A 17,609-nucleotide genomic window follows, 5' to 3' on the forward strand; every position below is an offset into this window, starting at 1 on the left:
AATATTTTTAATGTTGGGGACCCAGCTGGAAATGAGGAATCAGCCCCTTCCGGGTGTCGGACTCGGCCCAGAATCACAATGAACGACTGCCCAGAATCGGCCCAAGTTCATCGGGATGTTTCAGTCTACCGGAATTCAGCCGACTTTGTCGGCATCTTACCAGAATCCCTCCCAGAAGCGGCTGGATTAAATAAATGTAAACAAAATTCCCAGATTTTGTCATTTTAAATATTAGTATTATACATTTTATAAATACAAATTATACCCATCCACAATTATTTTCAATAATGGTATTTATTGTTTACCCACTTTTTGTCATATCCAATTGTCTTGTCCCATCACTGCAACTCCGGTACGGCCTCGGGAGAGGCGTGCATCCTCCAAAACACAACCACGCTGCTTCTTGACATAATGCACACTTAACCCGGAAGCCAGCCGCACCAATGTGATTGAGAAAGCGTGCATGTGCCTGGCCTGTCACAGGAGTCACTACAGCGTGATGGGACTAGGACATCCCGGCCGGCCAAACCCTCCCCTAACCTGGACGATGATGGGCCAATTGTGCATCGCCTCATGGGTCTCCCGGTCGCGGCCGGCACGGGTATTGAATCTACATCTGTAGCAATGCAGTTTGCACTGCGATAGTTTTTCCCCCTCAACAATCTATACACAATACCCAATAATGACCAAGAAAAACAGGTCTTGAAAAATGTTTGCAAATGTATAAAAAAATTCTAAACTGAAATATTACATTTACATACAGTTGAAGTTTACAACCACTTAGGTTGGAGTCATTAAAACTCGTTTTTCAACTCCACACATTTCTTGTTAACAAACTATAGTTTTGACGGTTAGTATGTCTACTTTGTGCATGACACAAGTCATTTTTTCAAAAATGGTTTACAGACAGATTATTTCACTTATAATTCACTGTTTCACAATTCCAGTGGGTCAAAAGTTTACATACACTAAGTTGACTGTGCCTTTAAACAGCTTGGAAAAATCCAGAAAATGATGTCATGGCTTTGGAAGCTTCTGATAGGCTAATTGACATCATTTTAGCCAATTGGAGGTGTAAAAGAAATCAGCCAAGACCGTGGGAGCAATTTCCAAACGCCTGAAGGTACCACGTTCATCTGTACAAACAATAGTACGCAAGTATAAACACCATGGGACCATGCAGCCATCATACCGCTCAGGAAGGAGACGTGTTCTGTCTCCTAGAGATGTACGTACTTTGGTGCGAAAAGTGCAAATCAATCACAAAACAACAGCAAAGGACCTTGTGAAGATGCTGGTGGAAACGGGTACAAAAGTATCTATATCCACAGTAAAATTAGTCCTATATCGACATAACCGGAAAGGCCGCTCAGCAAGGAAGAAGCCACTGCTCTAAAACCGCCATAAAAAAAGCCAGACTACGGTTTGCAACTGCACATGGGAACAAAGATCATACATTTTGGAGAAATGTCCTCTGGTCTGATGAAACAAAAATAGAACTGTTTGGCCATAATGATCATTGTTATGTTTGGAGGAAAAAGGGGGATGCTTGCAAGCTGAAGAACCCCATCCCAACCGTGAAGCACTGGGGTGGCAGCATCATGTTGTGGGGGTGCTTTGCTGCAGGAGAGACTGGTGCACGTCACAAAATAGATGGCATCATGAGGGAGGACAATTATGTGGATATATTCAAGCAACATCTCAAGACATCAGTTAGGAAGTTAAAGCTTGATCGCAAATGGGTCTTCCAAATGGACAATGACCCCAAGCATACTTCCAAAGTTGTGGCAAAGTGGCTTAAGGACAACAAAGTCAAGGTATTGGAGTGGCCATCACAAAGCCCTGACCTCAATCCCATATAACATTTGTGGGCAGAACTGAAAAAGTGTGTGCGTGCCAGGAGGCCTACAAATCTGACTCAGTTACACCAGCTCTGTCCAGAGGAATGGGCCGAAATTCATCCAACTTATTGTGGAAAGCTTGTGGAAGGCTACCCTAAATGTTTGACCCAAGTTAAACAATTTAAAGTCAATGCTACCAAATAGTAATTGAGTGTATGTAAACTTCTGACCCACTGGGACTGTGATGAAAGAAATAAAAGCTGAAAAGAAATCATTCTCTCTACTATTATTCCGACATTTCACATTCTTAAAATAAAGTGGTGATCCTAACTGACGTAAAACAGGGAATTTTTACTAGGATTAAATGTCAGGAATTGTGAAAAACTGAGTTTAAATGTATTTGGCTAAGGTGTATATAAACTTCCGACTTCAACTGTACGTATTCAGACCCTTTACTCAGTACTTTGTTGAAGCACCTTTGGTGACCATCGGGTTCTTGGAAGCCCCGATTCCTCAGTTTTGCCAGGCAGCCGGCTCTAGGAAGAGTTCTTGGGGACCTTCAATGCTCCAGAAATATTTTGGTACCCTTCCCCAGATCTGTGCCTCGACGCAATCCTGTCTCTGAGCTCAAGGACAATTCCTTCGTCCTCATGGCTTGGTTTTTGCTCTTACATGCACAATTGTGGGAACTTACGTAGACATGTGTGTGCCATTCCAAATCATGTCCAATCAATTGAATTTACCACAGGTGGACTCCAATCAAGTTGTAGAAACATCTCAAGGATGATCATTGAAAACAGGATGCACCTGAGCTCAATTTCGAGTTTCTTAGAAAAGGGTCTGAATACCTATGTAAATAAAGTATGTCTGTTTTTATCTGTAATACATTTGCAAAAAATTCAAAAAATCTGTTTTCGCTTAGTCATTATGGGGAATTTGATGAAGTTTGAAGAGGACATTTTTAAAAAAATCCATTTTAGAATAACATAACAAAATGTGGAAAAAGTCAAAGGGTCTTTATACTTTCCGAATACATGGAAATGACCAAAAGTAGAAACAACTACATAAATGAGATCCATATTCTGTAATTGCAACAGCCACATTTTGATAAACTGGGGGATATACTGGAGAAACGTAACCACTCCAATTCATAAGACAGTTATGGGCTGTCGAATATCAACGAATACAGCGTTAGATCTTCGGTTATAATAGACAGGGTTTAAATTATTCTGCATTGCTTTTCAATGGAATGGATCTTGACCCTAATAGTAGTAGTAGTAGTATTAGTAGTAGCAGAAGCAGTTTATTGATCCCAACTTGGATGATAGATTTATCACCACAAGTATCCTCAATACACAATGTTTAGAGACAGGACAAGGGTACATCACAGTAATGTCTTGTTGACAACAATGAAAATAAACCCACTGAATTCACAATGGCTGTCTTTAGCGTACTTTGCATTGCATACAATTGACACATTGCAAGCATAGTCGTCCTTTTATTCACCATTTCAATAAGGAAAGAGCAACAGTCGGTTTCCGATCCAGTATTAAATTGGGGTCTTATACAGTATGACCAAAAGGCTCAAACATCATGTGTGGCTATAGAGGGTACAAACACTGCAAAACCCTATGGTCAGATGGCTTTCATAAAGACATCAAGGTCAGTAAAGGAATCCAGGTTTCTGAGGTTATGTGTGTGTGTGTGTGTGTGTGTGTGTGTGTGTGTGTGTGTGTGTGTGTGTGTGTGTGTGTGTGTGTGTGTGTGTGTGTGTGTGTGTGTGTGTGTGTGTGTGTGTGTGTGTGTGTGTGTGGGGGAGGCAGCAACAAGCAGGTTGGGGGCCAGGTGGGGTCGGGCCAGGTACATCAAGGTGTCAGGCCAGGGTGTCCTCAGCCACTGTCCTAAAGGTTGGGGGCTCTGGCAGGGGGGAGATTTTCGGCACAACACCGGCACCTATTTCAGTCCAAGTCAAGCACTGATTACAATTCTAGGATTAGGGTTAGTACTTTTATCCTACTTTCTTTCCTATTCCACTTTGACCCAAGGTGCAGGAGCCCAGCTCAACCAGCTCAAGTTGACCACCGAATCTGTGTGAATCGGCAGAGGTTTCCTTTTGCCCCAGGGCCAAGGCAAGAATTGGCCTAATAATTTAAGGAACGACAGTGACACCCTGTGGTGGTCAGCGTTTTTCTTAATTTGTCCTGAATGGAATTGCCACATTGGGCATAATTAATAGTAGGGGAAACAAAATGTTCGTGATGAAGTGTCATGGATATCATAAAATGTATTGCAGAATCTAAAAATATAGATGTGACCTGCAGCAGTCAAGAGGGGTTTTGGACAATAATTTATATATAACCTAGATGACTGATGGGAGATTCTGTTTTGAAACCACCGTCTCTGCCTTGGCACTCCCCCACCGTTGTAAAACATATTTTGGAAGCTAGAGAAATGCATTTATTAATGTCTACATTCGCTTTTGCCACATAATTATATTACAGAGACCTTAATGCATAATTATATGATGTGAGAAAAACACAAAACATATATATAAAAACATTTAGGTTAAAGTTTCATTCTTAGAGGTTACTAATGTTAACTGTTCTACAACAACAAAAATACTTATTGTAATTTTGTCCTACAAACATTTAATTACAATACAGTAGAATTCCATTCGTTCATATGGAGCACTGCTGCTACTGGGGAGTGCAAATAGATTTGTGTGTATTAGGTAGTTGTTGTGGAATTGTTAGATTACTTCTTAGATATTACTGCATTGTCGGAACTAGAAGCACAAGCATTTCGTTACATTCGCATTAACATCTGCTAACCATGTGTATATGACTGATAAAATTGTATTTGATTTTATCGCCAACCGGTGGCTTCAAAACCTCTCTCAAACGCCATTAGTTGGCGTCACAATCCGGGGTTTTATCGCCACTTCATTTTCGAACGTTGCTATGGATATAGCCAAACAAAGGAAGTGATGGATTCGACTTCCGCTTTTACTTCCCTACTGCAGCGAGCTGGTGGCAAACTTGCCAGAATAAAATATTTGAAATAGTAAATGTATACAGTATACAAGTTAAGTAATGTAATTTTATATTTATTTAATTCAAGTTTGCTAACGCTAGCTAGACTTACTAGAACGCTAGTTCTGTTACGATAACGTTAACGTTAGTTGTGTTGTGTCAGAGTTGAGGTCTGGGCCATCCATCAAGCCAATAACGATAATGATAAACTATAGGCTACATAACTATGAAACGTTGATCGTGTATCGTTCTACAGTCCTACACCTATAAATCGACTGATTAATGCATCTTACTGCATGCTGCCTATTATAATAAGGTGGTAACGCAAGACCGTTCATGAGGTCTCTAGCGCACAGATTCAGACCATTCAGGATGTGTTCATTGTCACAATGACAAATGCAGGTAATACTGTACTTCAATGTACATTGAAACTTTACCGACATCCATTTTCAATGCTGTAGGCCTGTTTTACATTAAGCAATTAGCAAGAGCAAGACTGCTTCTTTCCTCGAATAGGCTTTTCGGCATTGTATAAAAAATTATCTCAATGTCCCATTGCTTTTGTAGTCTATAGATTTTCCTGGGATTCTATGAGAAGAAGAATGGCCTATTGGGGAGAGGCGTGCATAGCCTGTTGTGCACTGGAACAGCTGGAAGAGAGGCTAGTGATTTGTAGCCGAAGTAAAAATCAAAATATTAGCTAGATATTAGGCCATTCATTAGCTGGATATAAGGACTATAGGCAAAATATTGACCTGTCAAAGTGCAATACATTTTTATTAAGAGATTATGAAATGGCAGTTCTGTAGTGCGTTCACCTAGGCTGCCCTCTGTGGTCTCTGGACATGCAAAGCTCCACTATTGACTGGGCATAGGCCTACGTTTTTAGACAATACAGTTGTTATATCTGGGCTACAAGAACAAAGTGCAATGACAAATGTATTATTGTTATCATGTGAATACACAACTATTATCCATAGGCTGTAAACTGCATTGATGTAGGCAGTAGCGATTCTAGCATGTAAATATTGGTGAGGCAAAAAAAGAAAGAAGAAGCATGCCAGCAAAGCTACTACACAACACTAAACAATACATTAATTGCACAATAATGGTGACAAACGGTGCACACAAAATGTTAGTGCCAACATAAAGCTCTCCCAACATCTTACTGCTACACCTGGCAATCAGCGGAGCCTTATCTGGTAGCGAAGCAGCCTTATTTACTGCCTTTAAAAAAAACAGCTGATATGGCTGACTTGCTTAAACAAATGTGCTTTCTACTGACAATTGAGATGTACAAACTATGCATAAGGCAAGGGGGGGGCAAAGTACGACCCGCCATGCACTTCAATCCGGCCCGCAATACATAATGTGTTTTTTTTTACCCCATTTTTTCTCCCCAATTTCGTGGTATCCAGTTGGCAGTTAGTCTTGTCACATCGCTGCAACTCCCGTACGACCCAGCCAAGCTGCACTGCTTCTTGACACAACGTCCACTTAACTCGGATGCCAGCCGCACCAATGTGTCGGAGGAAACACCATACACCTGGCGACCATGTCAGCATGCATGCGCCTGGCCTGCCACAGGAGTCGCTAGAGCGAGATGGGACAAGGAATTCTTGGCTTGCCAAACCCTCGCCTAACCCGGACGACGCTGGGCCAATTGTGCGCCGCCTCATGGGTCTCCTAGTCACGGCCAGCTGTGACACAGCCTGGGATCAAACCTGGGTCTGTAGTGACACCTCAAGCACTGCGATGCAGTGCCTTAGACCGCTGCGCCACCCGGGAGGCCCCTGCAAATTGATTTTAACAAAAAAATGGGTCCCCCAACAAATGCGGCCCTCCTTTGAATTTCCAAATCCCGATGTGGTCTTCAAGCCAAAAGTTTTCCCACCCCTGACATAAGGGTACCATGAACGGATAAGAGGCAATCCGTAATTTCGATTAAGACACTAATGAGCGAGCTGGGACGGACGTAGTCAATATAACTATTTGTTTGGCACTTTTGAAATGTACAGCTACAAATTTGAGAACATGGGCCATTCTTACAGTGTTCTCCCTGTACACCGAGTCAGAACTGTAGGATAAATAAAGGGGGCATATAAGCAGACAATGAAAGCTCTTACAATATTTGATGATGACTTTTCTCTAAAACAGGTTATAGGCTAAATGTGCACCACCAAGTCAGAACAGTAATTAAGAGGGGTAAATAGACCAATCTATTAGGGTGAGGCACATGGGCTACTAACATCTTACTACACAACATACACTTAGTATTACTTTCTTAGCTACAGTATACATATCTCCCTGGCATATTACATAATTTATGCAGCAGCATACAATACATTTTTTTGGACTCACCTTGTTGTGCTGTGCTCACTTGAACAGGAAGGTGGCACGGCAGTCCTTCGTGGACAAATGTTGTTATCAAAGTCTGGCATTCTCTGGATTTATGGTGCTTTCAAAACAACTGGGAACTCTGAAAAAAACAGGATTGAGTCATGATGATGTCATTGATCTTCAGTTCGTAGCTCTAGAAAGAGGCCGGATTTACAATTCCGAGTTGGATGACCGTTCAAAGCCATGACAGCATGGCCAAAGTTGAATGTTTATCATTGGGGAGCACACAGCCACTCCACTGAATAGCAGGCTAGTGATTGCTTTGCAATGCTTGCAGTTAGCCACTGTCACTGATTGTTGAATTTGCAATTTCCATCTTGTGTGTAATGTTTATGTCCAATGGCCGATGACCACTGATACTTTTTATCTATAGTTTCTCTTCAAGGATTAAAAAGGATTTCCCAGTGGATTGTCGACTTGATTCATGATGATCACTGCTAGCTAAGATTTTAAAAGTATGATACTGACATGATCAGTCTAATCAAAGCTACTGGACATATCACGTGATTTGTCGACATTTTATCTGTGGCCAATGACCTTGAGCGTTCTTGGATGGGCACTTCAAATGTAACTCCAGTCAATTTACACAGTGAAAAAAAAAGTGGATTAGATAACAAAATCATAGGTAGCCCATAGGCTGTAAACTGCAGTGAAAAGCCTACGTTGTTTGAATAACCGCTCAAAAGCCTGGTGTTTTGAATGCATGTTCATTTCGAAATAACTGCATCGAGCCTGCCTGATTGGCCAACCATTTGGATCAATTGTGTTTTTTCTCTCGTTAATTTAGCATACAACGTCTTGCACATTAGCAAGACAGTAATATTACAGATAGAACAATCTTTGTGGATACGGTGTATTTTGTCATGACACAGTGCATTCGGAAAGTATTCCGACCCCTTGACTTTTTCCACATTTTGTTACGTTACAGCCTTATTCTGAAGGCGAGTATTGTTTTCCTTCATCAATCTACACACTATACCCCATAATGACAAAACAAAAACAGGTTTAGAAATGTTTGCAAATTTATAAAAAAATAAACATTTACATAAATATTCAGACGCTTTACTCAGTAAAGGTGCTTTGTTTGGCAGAAATTATAGCCTTGATTCTTCTTGGGTGTGACACTACAAGCTTGGCACACCTGTATTTGGGGAATAGCTCCCATTCTATTCTGCAGATCCTCTCAAGCTCTGTCAGGTTGGATGGGGAGAGTCGCTGCACAGCTATTTTCAGGTCATTCCAGAGATGTTCGGTCGGGTTCAAGTCCGGACTCTGGCTGGGCCACTCAAGGACATTCAGAGACTTGTCACAAAGCCACCCCTGCATTATCTTGGCTGTATGCTTAGGGTCGTTGTCCTGTTGGAAGGTGAACCTTCACTCCAGTCTGAGATCCTGAGTGCTCTGGAGCAGGTTTTCATGAAGGATCTCTCTGCGCTTTGCACCGTTCATTTTTCCCTCGATCCTGACTAATCTCCCCGTCCCTGCCGCTGAAAAACATGGAGAACGTGGAGTGCTGCAGAGATGGTTGTCCTTCTGGAAGGTTCACCCATCTCCATAGAGGAACTCCAGGCGGCCAGCTTTAAGAAGTGTCTCGGTGGTTCCAAACTTCTTCGATTTAAGAATGATGGAGGACACTGTGTTCTTGGGGACCTTCAATGATGCAGATATGTTTTGTTACCCTTCCCCAGATCTGTGCCTCGATACAATCCTGTCTCTGAGCTCTACAATTCCTTTGACCTTATGGTTTGGGTTTTGATCTGACATCCACAGGTTTGTGCCTTTCCAAATTGTGTCCAATATATTGAATTTACTACAGGTGGACTCCAATCAAGTTGTAGAAACATCTCAAGGATGATCAATGGAAACAGGATGCACCTGAGCTCATTTTCGAGTTTCATAGCAAAGGGTCTGAATACTTATGTAAATAAGGTATTTCTGTTTTGTATTTTATATAAATTTGCCAAAATAAAATAGATTGATGTAGATTGATGACGATTTTTTAAATACATTTTAGAATAAGTCTGTAACGCAACATAATGTGGAAAAAGTTAAGGGGTCCCTTACAAAAAAAAAGATTGCAGTCAGAGTGCAGTATATAGCTGGAGTATCTTGCAAAAACTGCGTGTAAAAGAACACCGTTTTTTTACTGCAGTAATTTTGCAGTGTATCTGCAGTTACTTTGCAGTTATTACGTCCAAAATCCCACAGTTGACTGTAGTTACTGCACTTTCACTGCAGTTTCAAAACGGCAATCTTTTTTTGTAAGGGGTCTGAAAACTTTTCGAATGCACTGTACATCAGCTAATGGAAGCGTTCGAAAATGCGTTGGGTATCATTTTGGCCACTCACAAAAGGACACGCCCCCTCACTTCGCACGTGCTTTTTCTGTCACCGCAGTCACATGATATTACTTCCTGGGTCACGGTCGTTTGTACAGCGGCCAATTTTTGCAGGCAATAACAAAGGGAATTCGCCAAAAGAAATACTATTGAAGGAGAAACGGCTTTAACTGATAAACAAGGATATAGCTTGCCAAGTCAATTAAATAAATAGATACACATTTTCGGCAATATCTTGACAGATTGTGTCAACGTTTTAGGTTGATAACAGAACGAGGACAGCGATCTTGCTATGATGTGAGCTTTCTAGCTAGGTTACAGTTGTGTTATATTTGGCAATACATCTTAAACTGACATCTATTAATAACCGGTTAGTTAGACGATGACACTCCTGATACAGCCATAACATCTGAACTGTTATTTTGTTGTTTTAAGCTAGGGAGGGGCTGTGGCTTGCTACTGCTAGCTAGCTAGCTAACCAAGTCAGCAGAAAATAACTAGCTAGATAGCCAACAGTCTGTTTCCAGTTATTTCAGAGGCTAACTGTTAGCCTAGTGTCAGTAGATAGGTTTTCTATTTGAACAGAGTAGGCAGGGCATACACAATTTCTGTAAAATAAAATGTCAAAATACACAAGTTTTTCGGAACCAGGCGACGCCCACAACCCATTCCAGGTGATATTGTTTATCCCATGTGTAACTAACTCTGTGTTGTTGTTTTTGTCGCACTGCTATGCTCTATCTTGGACAGGTCGCAGTGTAAATGAGAACTTGTTCTTTACATTTTTTTTATTATACCTTTTATTTGACTAGATAATTCAGTTAAGAACAAATTCTTATTTTCAATGATGGCCTAGGAACAGTGGGTTAATTGCCTTGTTCAGGGGCAGTACTGGCCTACCTGGTTAAATAAAGGTGAAACATATATATATATATATATATATATGAAATGCAAACGGCAAATATTTAGCTACGGTTATTTTATTCATTTAGCTGCAATGTTGATGAAAAAGGTGTTTGATGTTTCGCCTGTTGCACTAATGTAATAGCAGACGTGCTGTTACTTATGACATGTGATGCTGCTTTCTCCCTGCTCTAACCCAGGCTATTCGAAGAATCCATTTAGTAGCTGTACATTAAAACATGTTCCAAAGGTCTCATTGAATGAAAGCTGCCCTATTGATACTTATGTGATCAAGGCTACTTCCCAAATGCGACCCTATTCCCTACATAGTGTACTATTTTTGAAAGTACTGAACCATATAGGGTGCCATTAGGATGTAACCCATAGAATTAGCAGGTCGAATAAGATTATATATTAATAGGAATTGAAGAGGATCTCTATGACGTAGCCAGAGAGTGATTGCTTTTATGATGTTCTGTTGGTGATGTTTATCTTGTCTATGTCAGGACCCTGCAGTGACTCAACACAGCAGCAACACTGAGTATGCCACACTGGATCTTTACAACCCATTTGACAATAAAAATGGGGTAAGAGATGTGTAGTTATGTGTTTTCAGAATATGAATGCTTTGGAGATTAAGTATATGCAGTAATAGTAATGCAGTATGGTTTGTGCTTCAACAGAGTAGCAGGAATACCACTACATTCCAAGCAATTGGACGTGGTAACATGCCAGGATGCACCACTCCTTTCAGATTTTTTGGGATATGCTCTAAGCCACTCTTTGTTTGTGATCATTATAAACGTTATTGGTAATTATATAGGTCGAGTTCTTATTGTCATGCACTCTCTAGCCCCCACCACCAGCCTATGCAGCCACCTCCCCATCTGCCCCCCAACCTGTTGTTCCTGCAACAACCCCACCCAGCAGGACTACGCCTACAGAGCCCCGCAACTATGGCACCTCCTTCACCCCCCAGGTACTTGTTCCATATATATGACACAATTCTCAGGAGTCACCTGTGCAGGTTCTAGAACAAACCCTATACAGCTATAAATTATAGTCATAGACAAGCAAGTCATATCTGTGATAATTAAATTTCCCCATGTTTATTTACTAGCTTGACATGAAGCACCTGAATTTATCAGACTCATTTCTACCAAATCAAGTTAATCTACTGTATCCACTAAGGTATATGGAGCTATATTCAGCTCTGCATTAAAGCCTGACGTTGTCCTTTTCTCTCTCTTTAGCAGACAGCGGTCAACGCCACCACAGCAGAACTCCTGAAGAAGCAGGAAGAGCTGGAGAAGAAAGCCCGTGAGCTGGAGAGGAGGGAGAAGGAGCTGAACTCATACGCCCTTGGCCCTGGAGCCAGTAAGAGAGTGAGGTGGTGGTGATGATAGAGATTGGTTTGAGAGGAAAAAGTGGATCCAGAAGTCTGATATGAAATGATGGAGGGGGGTGGTGGTTGTGTTAATGAAGGGAAGATCGGAGGTGGGAGGATTACCCTATGCTGGTTCCTAACTGCCTCATCTCTCTGTCAGCTCGTCAGAATAACTGGCCTCCCCTGCCCACTTTCTGCCCTGTGGGACCCTGCTTCTACCAAGATATCAACATGGAGATCAGCCAGAGCTTCCAACACACTGTCTCTATCATGTATTACTACTGGATGTGTGAGTTTCCCTGTCTGTGCCTGGCTGGCTGTCTTTGGCCTGTCTGGTGAAGTCATCTGTAACAAGTAACACTTACATGAAATAATAATGCTCAGATTAAATGATTAATGAAATAGCAGTTTCAGCAGTTAAGAATGTTACCTAATAGTTAATGACACTGTTAAAAAGTAGAGATTTCTCAAATTAATTTAGACCAATTTAAAAGTGATACATTATTATCAAAAAGTGTACCTGTGTGCAGTCAGTGTACCTTCATCTCTTTATCCTTTTCCCTTCCAATGCAACTTTAAAGTGCTCTAGTATCCAAACTGTAGTTCTGACCTCCTTTCCTTTCTCTTCTTATTTTGCCTACATACCTATCCATCTCTGGTCTGCATCTCTATAACCTCCATTATCTCCTTTCTCTTTCCACCCTTTTCTACTCTTCACTCCCTTTCTCCCCCTCACTTTTCATGCTCTCATTCACTCCCTTGCTCTCCCTCCTCACTTCACCCATCATACGTTCTTCTGTTTGTCTTCATTCTCTCCCCCTCTCCCAGTCACTGCCTGCACACTGGCATTTAACTTAATTTCCTGCCTGAGTCTGTTCTGTGTGGACACTTCTGGTGGTGTTGGGCTGGGCCTCGCCATCCTCTGGGTCCTCCTCTTCACCCCCTGCTCCTTCGTCTGTTGGTACAGGCCTGTGTACAAAGCCTTCAGGTGCATACTATTGGACAATTTTAATTTAGGGGCTTATCATTACAAAACAGATCTATTTAGATTCCTTGTGTTTATATCAGGTTAAGTGAACCTATAAATCCATTTTTCCTTTCAGGAGTGACAGTTCCTTCAACTTCTTCGCCTTCTTCTTCATTTTCTTCATCCAAGTGATTGTCTATGTCATCATGACCATTGGCATTCCTGGATGGGGTTTCAGGTATGTGCCACGAACAAGCCAACCATTGTCTAGGACTATTTTATGACTGTTACAATTACTATTGTAGTTTTACTTAAACCTTTTTAGAATGTTAAATCTACTATACAGTACATTCCTCACACCTATCCTTCTTCACACTCCCACTATGTCTCTTTTTGTGACTGTCCCTCTCTCTCCTTCCCACCCGGTTCTGCTCAGCGGCTGGATAGTGAGTCTGGCTGCTCTGAAGACTAGCGTGCCTGTTGGTGTGATCATGATGCTCAATGCCATCCTATTCACTGCCCAGGCTGCCATTGGGGTTGTCATGCTCAAGAGGGTAAACCTGAAATGAAAGCGTAGTAGGGAGGGGAACTTAACCTGGTTTAACCAGGTTAATGTGTATTGTATGCTAGGGCAAATCAGGACAGTGTGGAGTAATTACAGTAGGTAGACAATGGCCTGTTATCAAGTATAACATGGTGGAGGAAGGAATAGGATGAGGGTAAAAAGGCTACAACATAGACACTCAGCTTCTCAATACTTTTTAATCTTGACCCAGTATGTCAATTAACATATTTAGAATCGTCCACAGGAATGAGTCATTGTTTTGAGTTTTCAGAGTATTATTTACAGTATTGCTTTTAGATCGGTAGTGAGTATGGTGTTGAGATATGAGTAATTCCATGGTTAGAGAGATACTGAGACTCAGTTTCTTCACTTTAATTGTCAAACAAAAACCATGATTGCAAAGTTAAACAAACCATACAACTCTATGCACTTGGACTACTTTTTAACAATTTCCACTGAATAGAAAACAGTGAGGATGCTAAATTTGATAACGGAATGATGGTTTGTGCTATCATTCTGTTACCAAACTTGGCATCTGCACTGTTTTTTATTCAGTGAAAATTGTTAAAAAGTAGTCCAAGTGCATAGAGTTGTATGGTTTGTTTAACTTTACAGTCATTGTTTTTGGTTTGACATACAGTTGAAGTCAGGTAGTTTACATACACTTAGGTTAGAGTCATTAACTCGTTTTTCAACCACTCCACAAATTTCTTGTTAACAAACTATAATTTTGACAAGTCGGTTTAGGACATCTACTTTGTGCATGACACAAGTAATTTTCCCAAAAAATGTTTACAGACAGATTATTTCGCTTATCATTCACTATATCACAATTCCAGTGGGTCAAAAGTTTACTGTGCCTTTAAAGAACTTGGAAAATTCCAGAAAATTATGTAATGGCTTTAGAAGCTTCTGATAGGCTAATTGACATAATTTGAGTCAATTGGAGGTGTACCTGTGGATGTATTTCAAGGCCTACCTTCAAACCCAGTGCCTCTTTGCTTGACGTCATGGGAAAATCAAAAGAAATCAGCAAGACTTCAGAAAACATTATAGACCTCCACAAGTCTGGTTCATCCTTGGGAGCAATTTCCAAATGTCTGAAGGTACAACATTCATCTGTACAAACAATAGTATGCAAGTATAACCACCATGGGACCACGCAGCCGTCATACCGCTCTCAGGAAGTTCTGTCTCCTAGAGATGAACGTACTTTGGTGCGAGAAGTGCAAATCAATCCCATAACAACAACAAAGGACCTTGTGAAGATGCTGGAGGAAACAGGCACTAAAGCATCTATATCCACAGTAAAACGAGTCCTATATCGACATAACCTAAAAGGCCGCTCAGCAAGGAAGAAGCCACTGCTCCAAAACTGCCATGAAAAAGCCAGATTACGATTTGCAACTGCACATGGGGACAAAGATTGTACTTTTTGGAGAAATGTCCTCTGGTCTGATGAAACAAAAATAGAACTGTTTGGCCATAATGACCATCGTTATGTTTGGAGGAAAATGGGGGAGGCTTGCAAGCTGAAAAACACCATCCCAACCATGATGCACGGGGGTGGCAGCATCATGTTGTGGGGGTGCTTTGCTGCAGGAGAGACTGGTGCACTTTACAAAATAGATTGGATCATGAGGGAGGAAAATGAGGTGGGTATATTGAAGCAACATCACAAGACATCAGTCCGGAAGTTAAAGCTTGGTCGCAAATGGGTCTTCCAAATGGACAATGACCCCAAGCATACTTCCAAAGTTGTGGAAAAATGGCTTAAGGACAACAAAGTCAAAGGTATTGGAGTGGCCATCACAAAGCCCTGACCTCAATCCCATATAACATTTGTGGGCAGAACTGAAAAGGCTTGTGCGAGCAAGGAGGCCAACATACCTGATTCAATTACACCAGCTCTGTCAGGGGGAATGGGCCAAAATTCACAGAACTTATTGTGGGAAGCTTGTGGAAGGTTACCCGGAACGTTTGACCCAAGTTCAACAATTTAAAGGCAATACTAATGGAGTGTATGTTAACTTCTGACCCATTGGGAATGTGATGAAAGAAATAAAAGCTGAAATAAATAATTTTCTCTACTATTATTCTGACATTTCACATTCTTTTAAATGAAGTGGTGATCCTAACTGACCTAAGACAGGTTTTTTTTACTAGGATTAAATGTCAGGAATTGTGAAACTGAGTTTAAATGTACTTGGCTAATGTGTATGTAAACTTCCGACATCAACTGTACATTTTAAAGTGAAAAACTGAGTCTTGGCATCACTCTGTTACCGTGGAATTGCCCTTATGTATCATGTATCAAAGCCTGTCTTCCTCTCCCCTCCAGGTCCACTCTCTGTACAGGCAGACCGGTGCCAGCTTTGTGAAGGCTCAGGCTGAGTTTGCCACTGGAGTGATGTCCAATCAGGCTGTACGCCAGGCAGCTGCCAACGCTACTGCTTCTGCTGCCCAGGGGGCTTTTACTGGGGTGGCTCGATAGAGGGAAGGCAGGCAAGTAGAGCAAGGGAGCTGGTAGGGATAGAGGGGTAGGTACAGTTGAAGTTGGAAGTTTACATACACCTTAGCCAAATACATTTAAACTCCGTTTTTCACAATTCCTGACATTTAATCAAAGTAAGAAAATCCCTGTTTTATGTCAGTTAGGATCACCACTTTATTTTAAGAATGTGAAATGTCAGAATAATAGTCAAATGATTTATTTCAGATTTGATTTTTTTCATCACATTCCAAGTGGGTCAGAATTTGACATACACTCAATTAGTATTTTGTAGCATTTAAATTGTTAAACTTGGGTCAAACATTTTGGGTAGTCTTCCACAAGCTTCCCAGAATAAGTTGAGTGAATTTTGGCCCATTCCTCCTGACAGAGCTGTTGTAACTGAGTCAGGGTTGTAAGGCCTCCTTGCTCGCACATACTTTTTCAGTTCTGACCACAATTTTTCTATAGGATGGAGGTGTTTTTTGATTTGCAAGCCTCCCCCTTTTCCTCCAAACATAACAATGGTCATTATGGCCAAACAGTTCTATTTTTGTTTCATCAGACCAGAGGACATTTCTCCAAAAAGTATGATCTTTGTCCCCATGTGCAGTTGCAAACCGTAGTCTGGCTTTTTTATGGCAGTTTTGGAGCAGTGGCTTCTTCCTTGTTGAGCAGCCTTTCGGGTTATGTCGATAAAGGACTCATTTTACTGTGGTTATAGATACTTTAGTGCCTGTTTCCTACAGCATCTTCACAATGTCCTTTGTTATCAGAAGCTTCTAAAGCCATGACATAATTTTCTGGAATTTTCCAAGCTGTTTAAAGGCACAGTCAACTTAGTGTATGTAAACTTCTGACCCACTGGAATTGTGATTATAGTGAATGATAAGGGAAATAATCTGTCTGTAACAATTGTTGGAAATATTACTTGTGTCATGCACAAAGTAGATGTCCTAACAGACTTCCCAAAACTATAGTTTGTTAACAAGAAATTTGCAGAGTGGTTGAAGAACAAATTTTAATGACCCCAACCTAAGTCTATGTAAACTTCTGACTTCAACTGTATGTATGAGAGTGTACAGTACAAAATAGGTATGCAAGATTTGTGTGTTTTGTTGAATTGTTACATTAAAGTATATGAAAGTTCAGGAAAGCGGTGGGACTTGAGTTTGTGATGGATGCACTGAAGTGATGCTGCATATTTAACACTAAGTTAATTAACAGCCGAACGGTTCAATTGTCTCTTGCCAATGCTATCATGTTTGCTATAGTGAGTCTAATAAGTCCTTTGTTTTTGATATCCCGAATGAGAATGCCTACCTATTTACACAAACTATCTTTGCCAAAATTATAACTTTAAATGAGAAACACGTTGTTTTGGGTTGTAATATTCTTGCTATTATTATGTTATGTTGATGCTACACGTGGTTGTCATGATCGTCATTGTTGTTCTTTCTTGGTTTTAATAAAATCTATTGATATGCACCATATTTTCAACATCCCTTTGGTTCCCTCACCAATAGTGTCATTAGTCATCATGTCAGTAGCCTAACCTAAAATATTGTAGGCCTATTTTACATCTAAAAAAAACTAATATAGACAGTGTGTTATTCAGCTTTGTACACAATGTACAGTTTCTGACAATGACCTCTTCACTGGACTGATTAAGATACTGTAGTCT

At 40.8% G+C, this 17,609-nt stretch overlaps 1 protein-coding gene across 2 annotated transcripts; it reads left to right on the forward strand.

Moving 5' to 3' along the window:
- The first annotated feature begins 9,661 nt into the window (after positions 1 to 9,661).
- scamp3 (secretory carrier membrane protein 3) lies at positions 9,662 to 17,418 on the forward strand. Of its 2 annotated transcripts, none has more exons than XM_035763678.2 (9): positions 9,662 to 10,286; positions 11,022 to 11,102; positions 11,369 to 11,494; positions 11,769 to 11,892; positions 12,063 to 12,191; positions 12,731 to 12,890; positions 13,006 to 13,107; positions 13,306 to 13,423; positions 15,776 to 17,418. In XM_035763678.2, the coding sequence occupies exons 1-9, from the start codon at positions 10,233 to 10,235 to the stop codon at positions 15,926 to 15,928; spliced, it is 1,047 nt and encodes a 348-aa protein (XP_035619571.1). In that variant the 5' UTR covers positions 9,662 to 10,232; the 3' UTR covers positions 15,929 to 17,418. The 2 variants fall into 2 exon arrangements, with proteins under 2 accessions (XP_035619571.1, XP_035619572.1); XM_035763679.2 differs by having other exon boundaries at positions 11,772 to 11,892.
- The last annotated feature ends 191 nt before the right edge of the window (positions 17,419 to 17,609 follow it).

This window comes from Oncorhynchus keta, chromosome 19 (genome assembly GCF_023373465.1).
Source record: "Oncorhynchus keta strain PuntledgeMale-10-30-2019 chromosome 19, Oket_V2, whole genome shotgun sequence".
NCBI lineage: Eukaryota > Metazoa > Chordata > Actinopteri > Salmoniformes > Salmonidae > Oncorhynchus > Oncorhynchus keta.

Coding starts and splice junctions, on each gene's coding strand:
- scamp3 (XM_035763678.2), top strand. CDS start 10,233: ATGTCAAAATACACAAGTTTTTCGGAACCAGGCGACGCCCACAACCCA. Junction 11,893..12,062: donor CGCCCTTGGCCCTGGAGCCA/GTAAGAGAGTGA, acceptor TCTCTCTGTCAG/CTCGTCAGAATAACTGGCCT. Junction 12,891..13,005: donor CCTGTGTACAAAGCCTTCAG/GTGCATACTATT, acceptor TTTTCCTTTCAG/GAGTGACAGTTCCTTCAACT.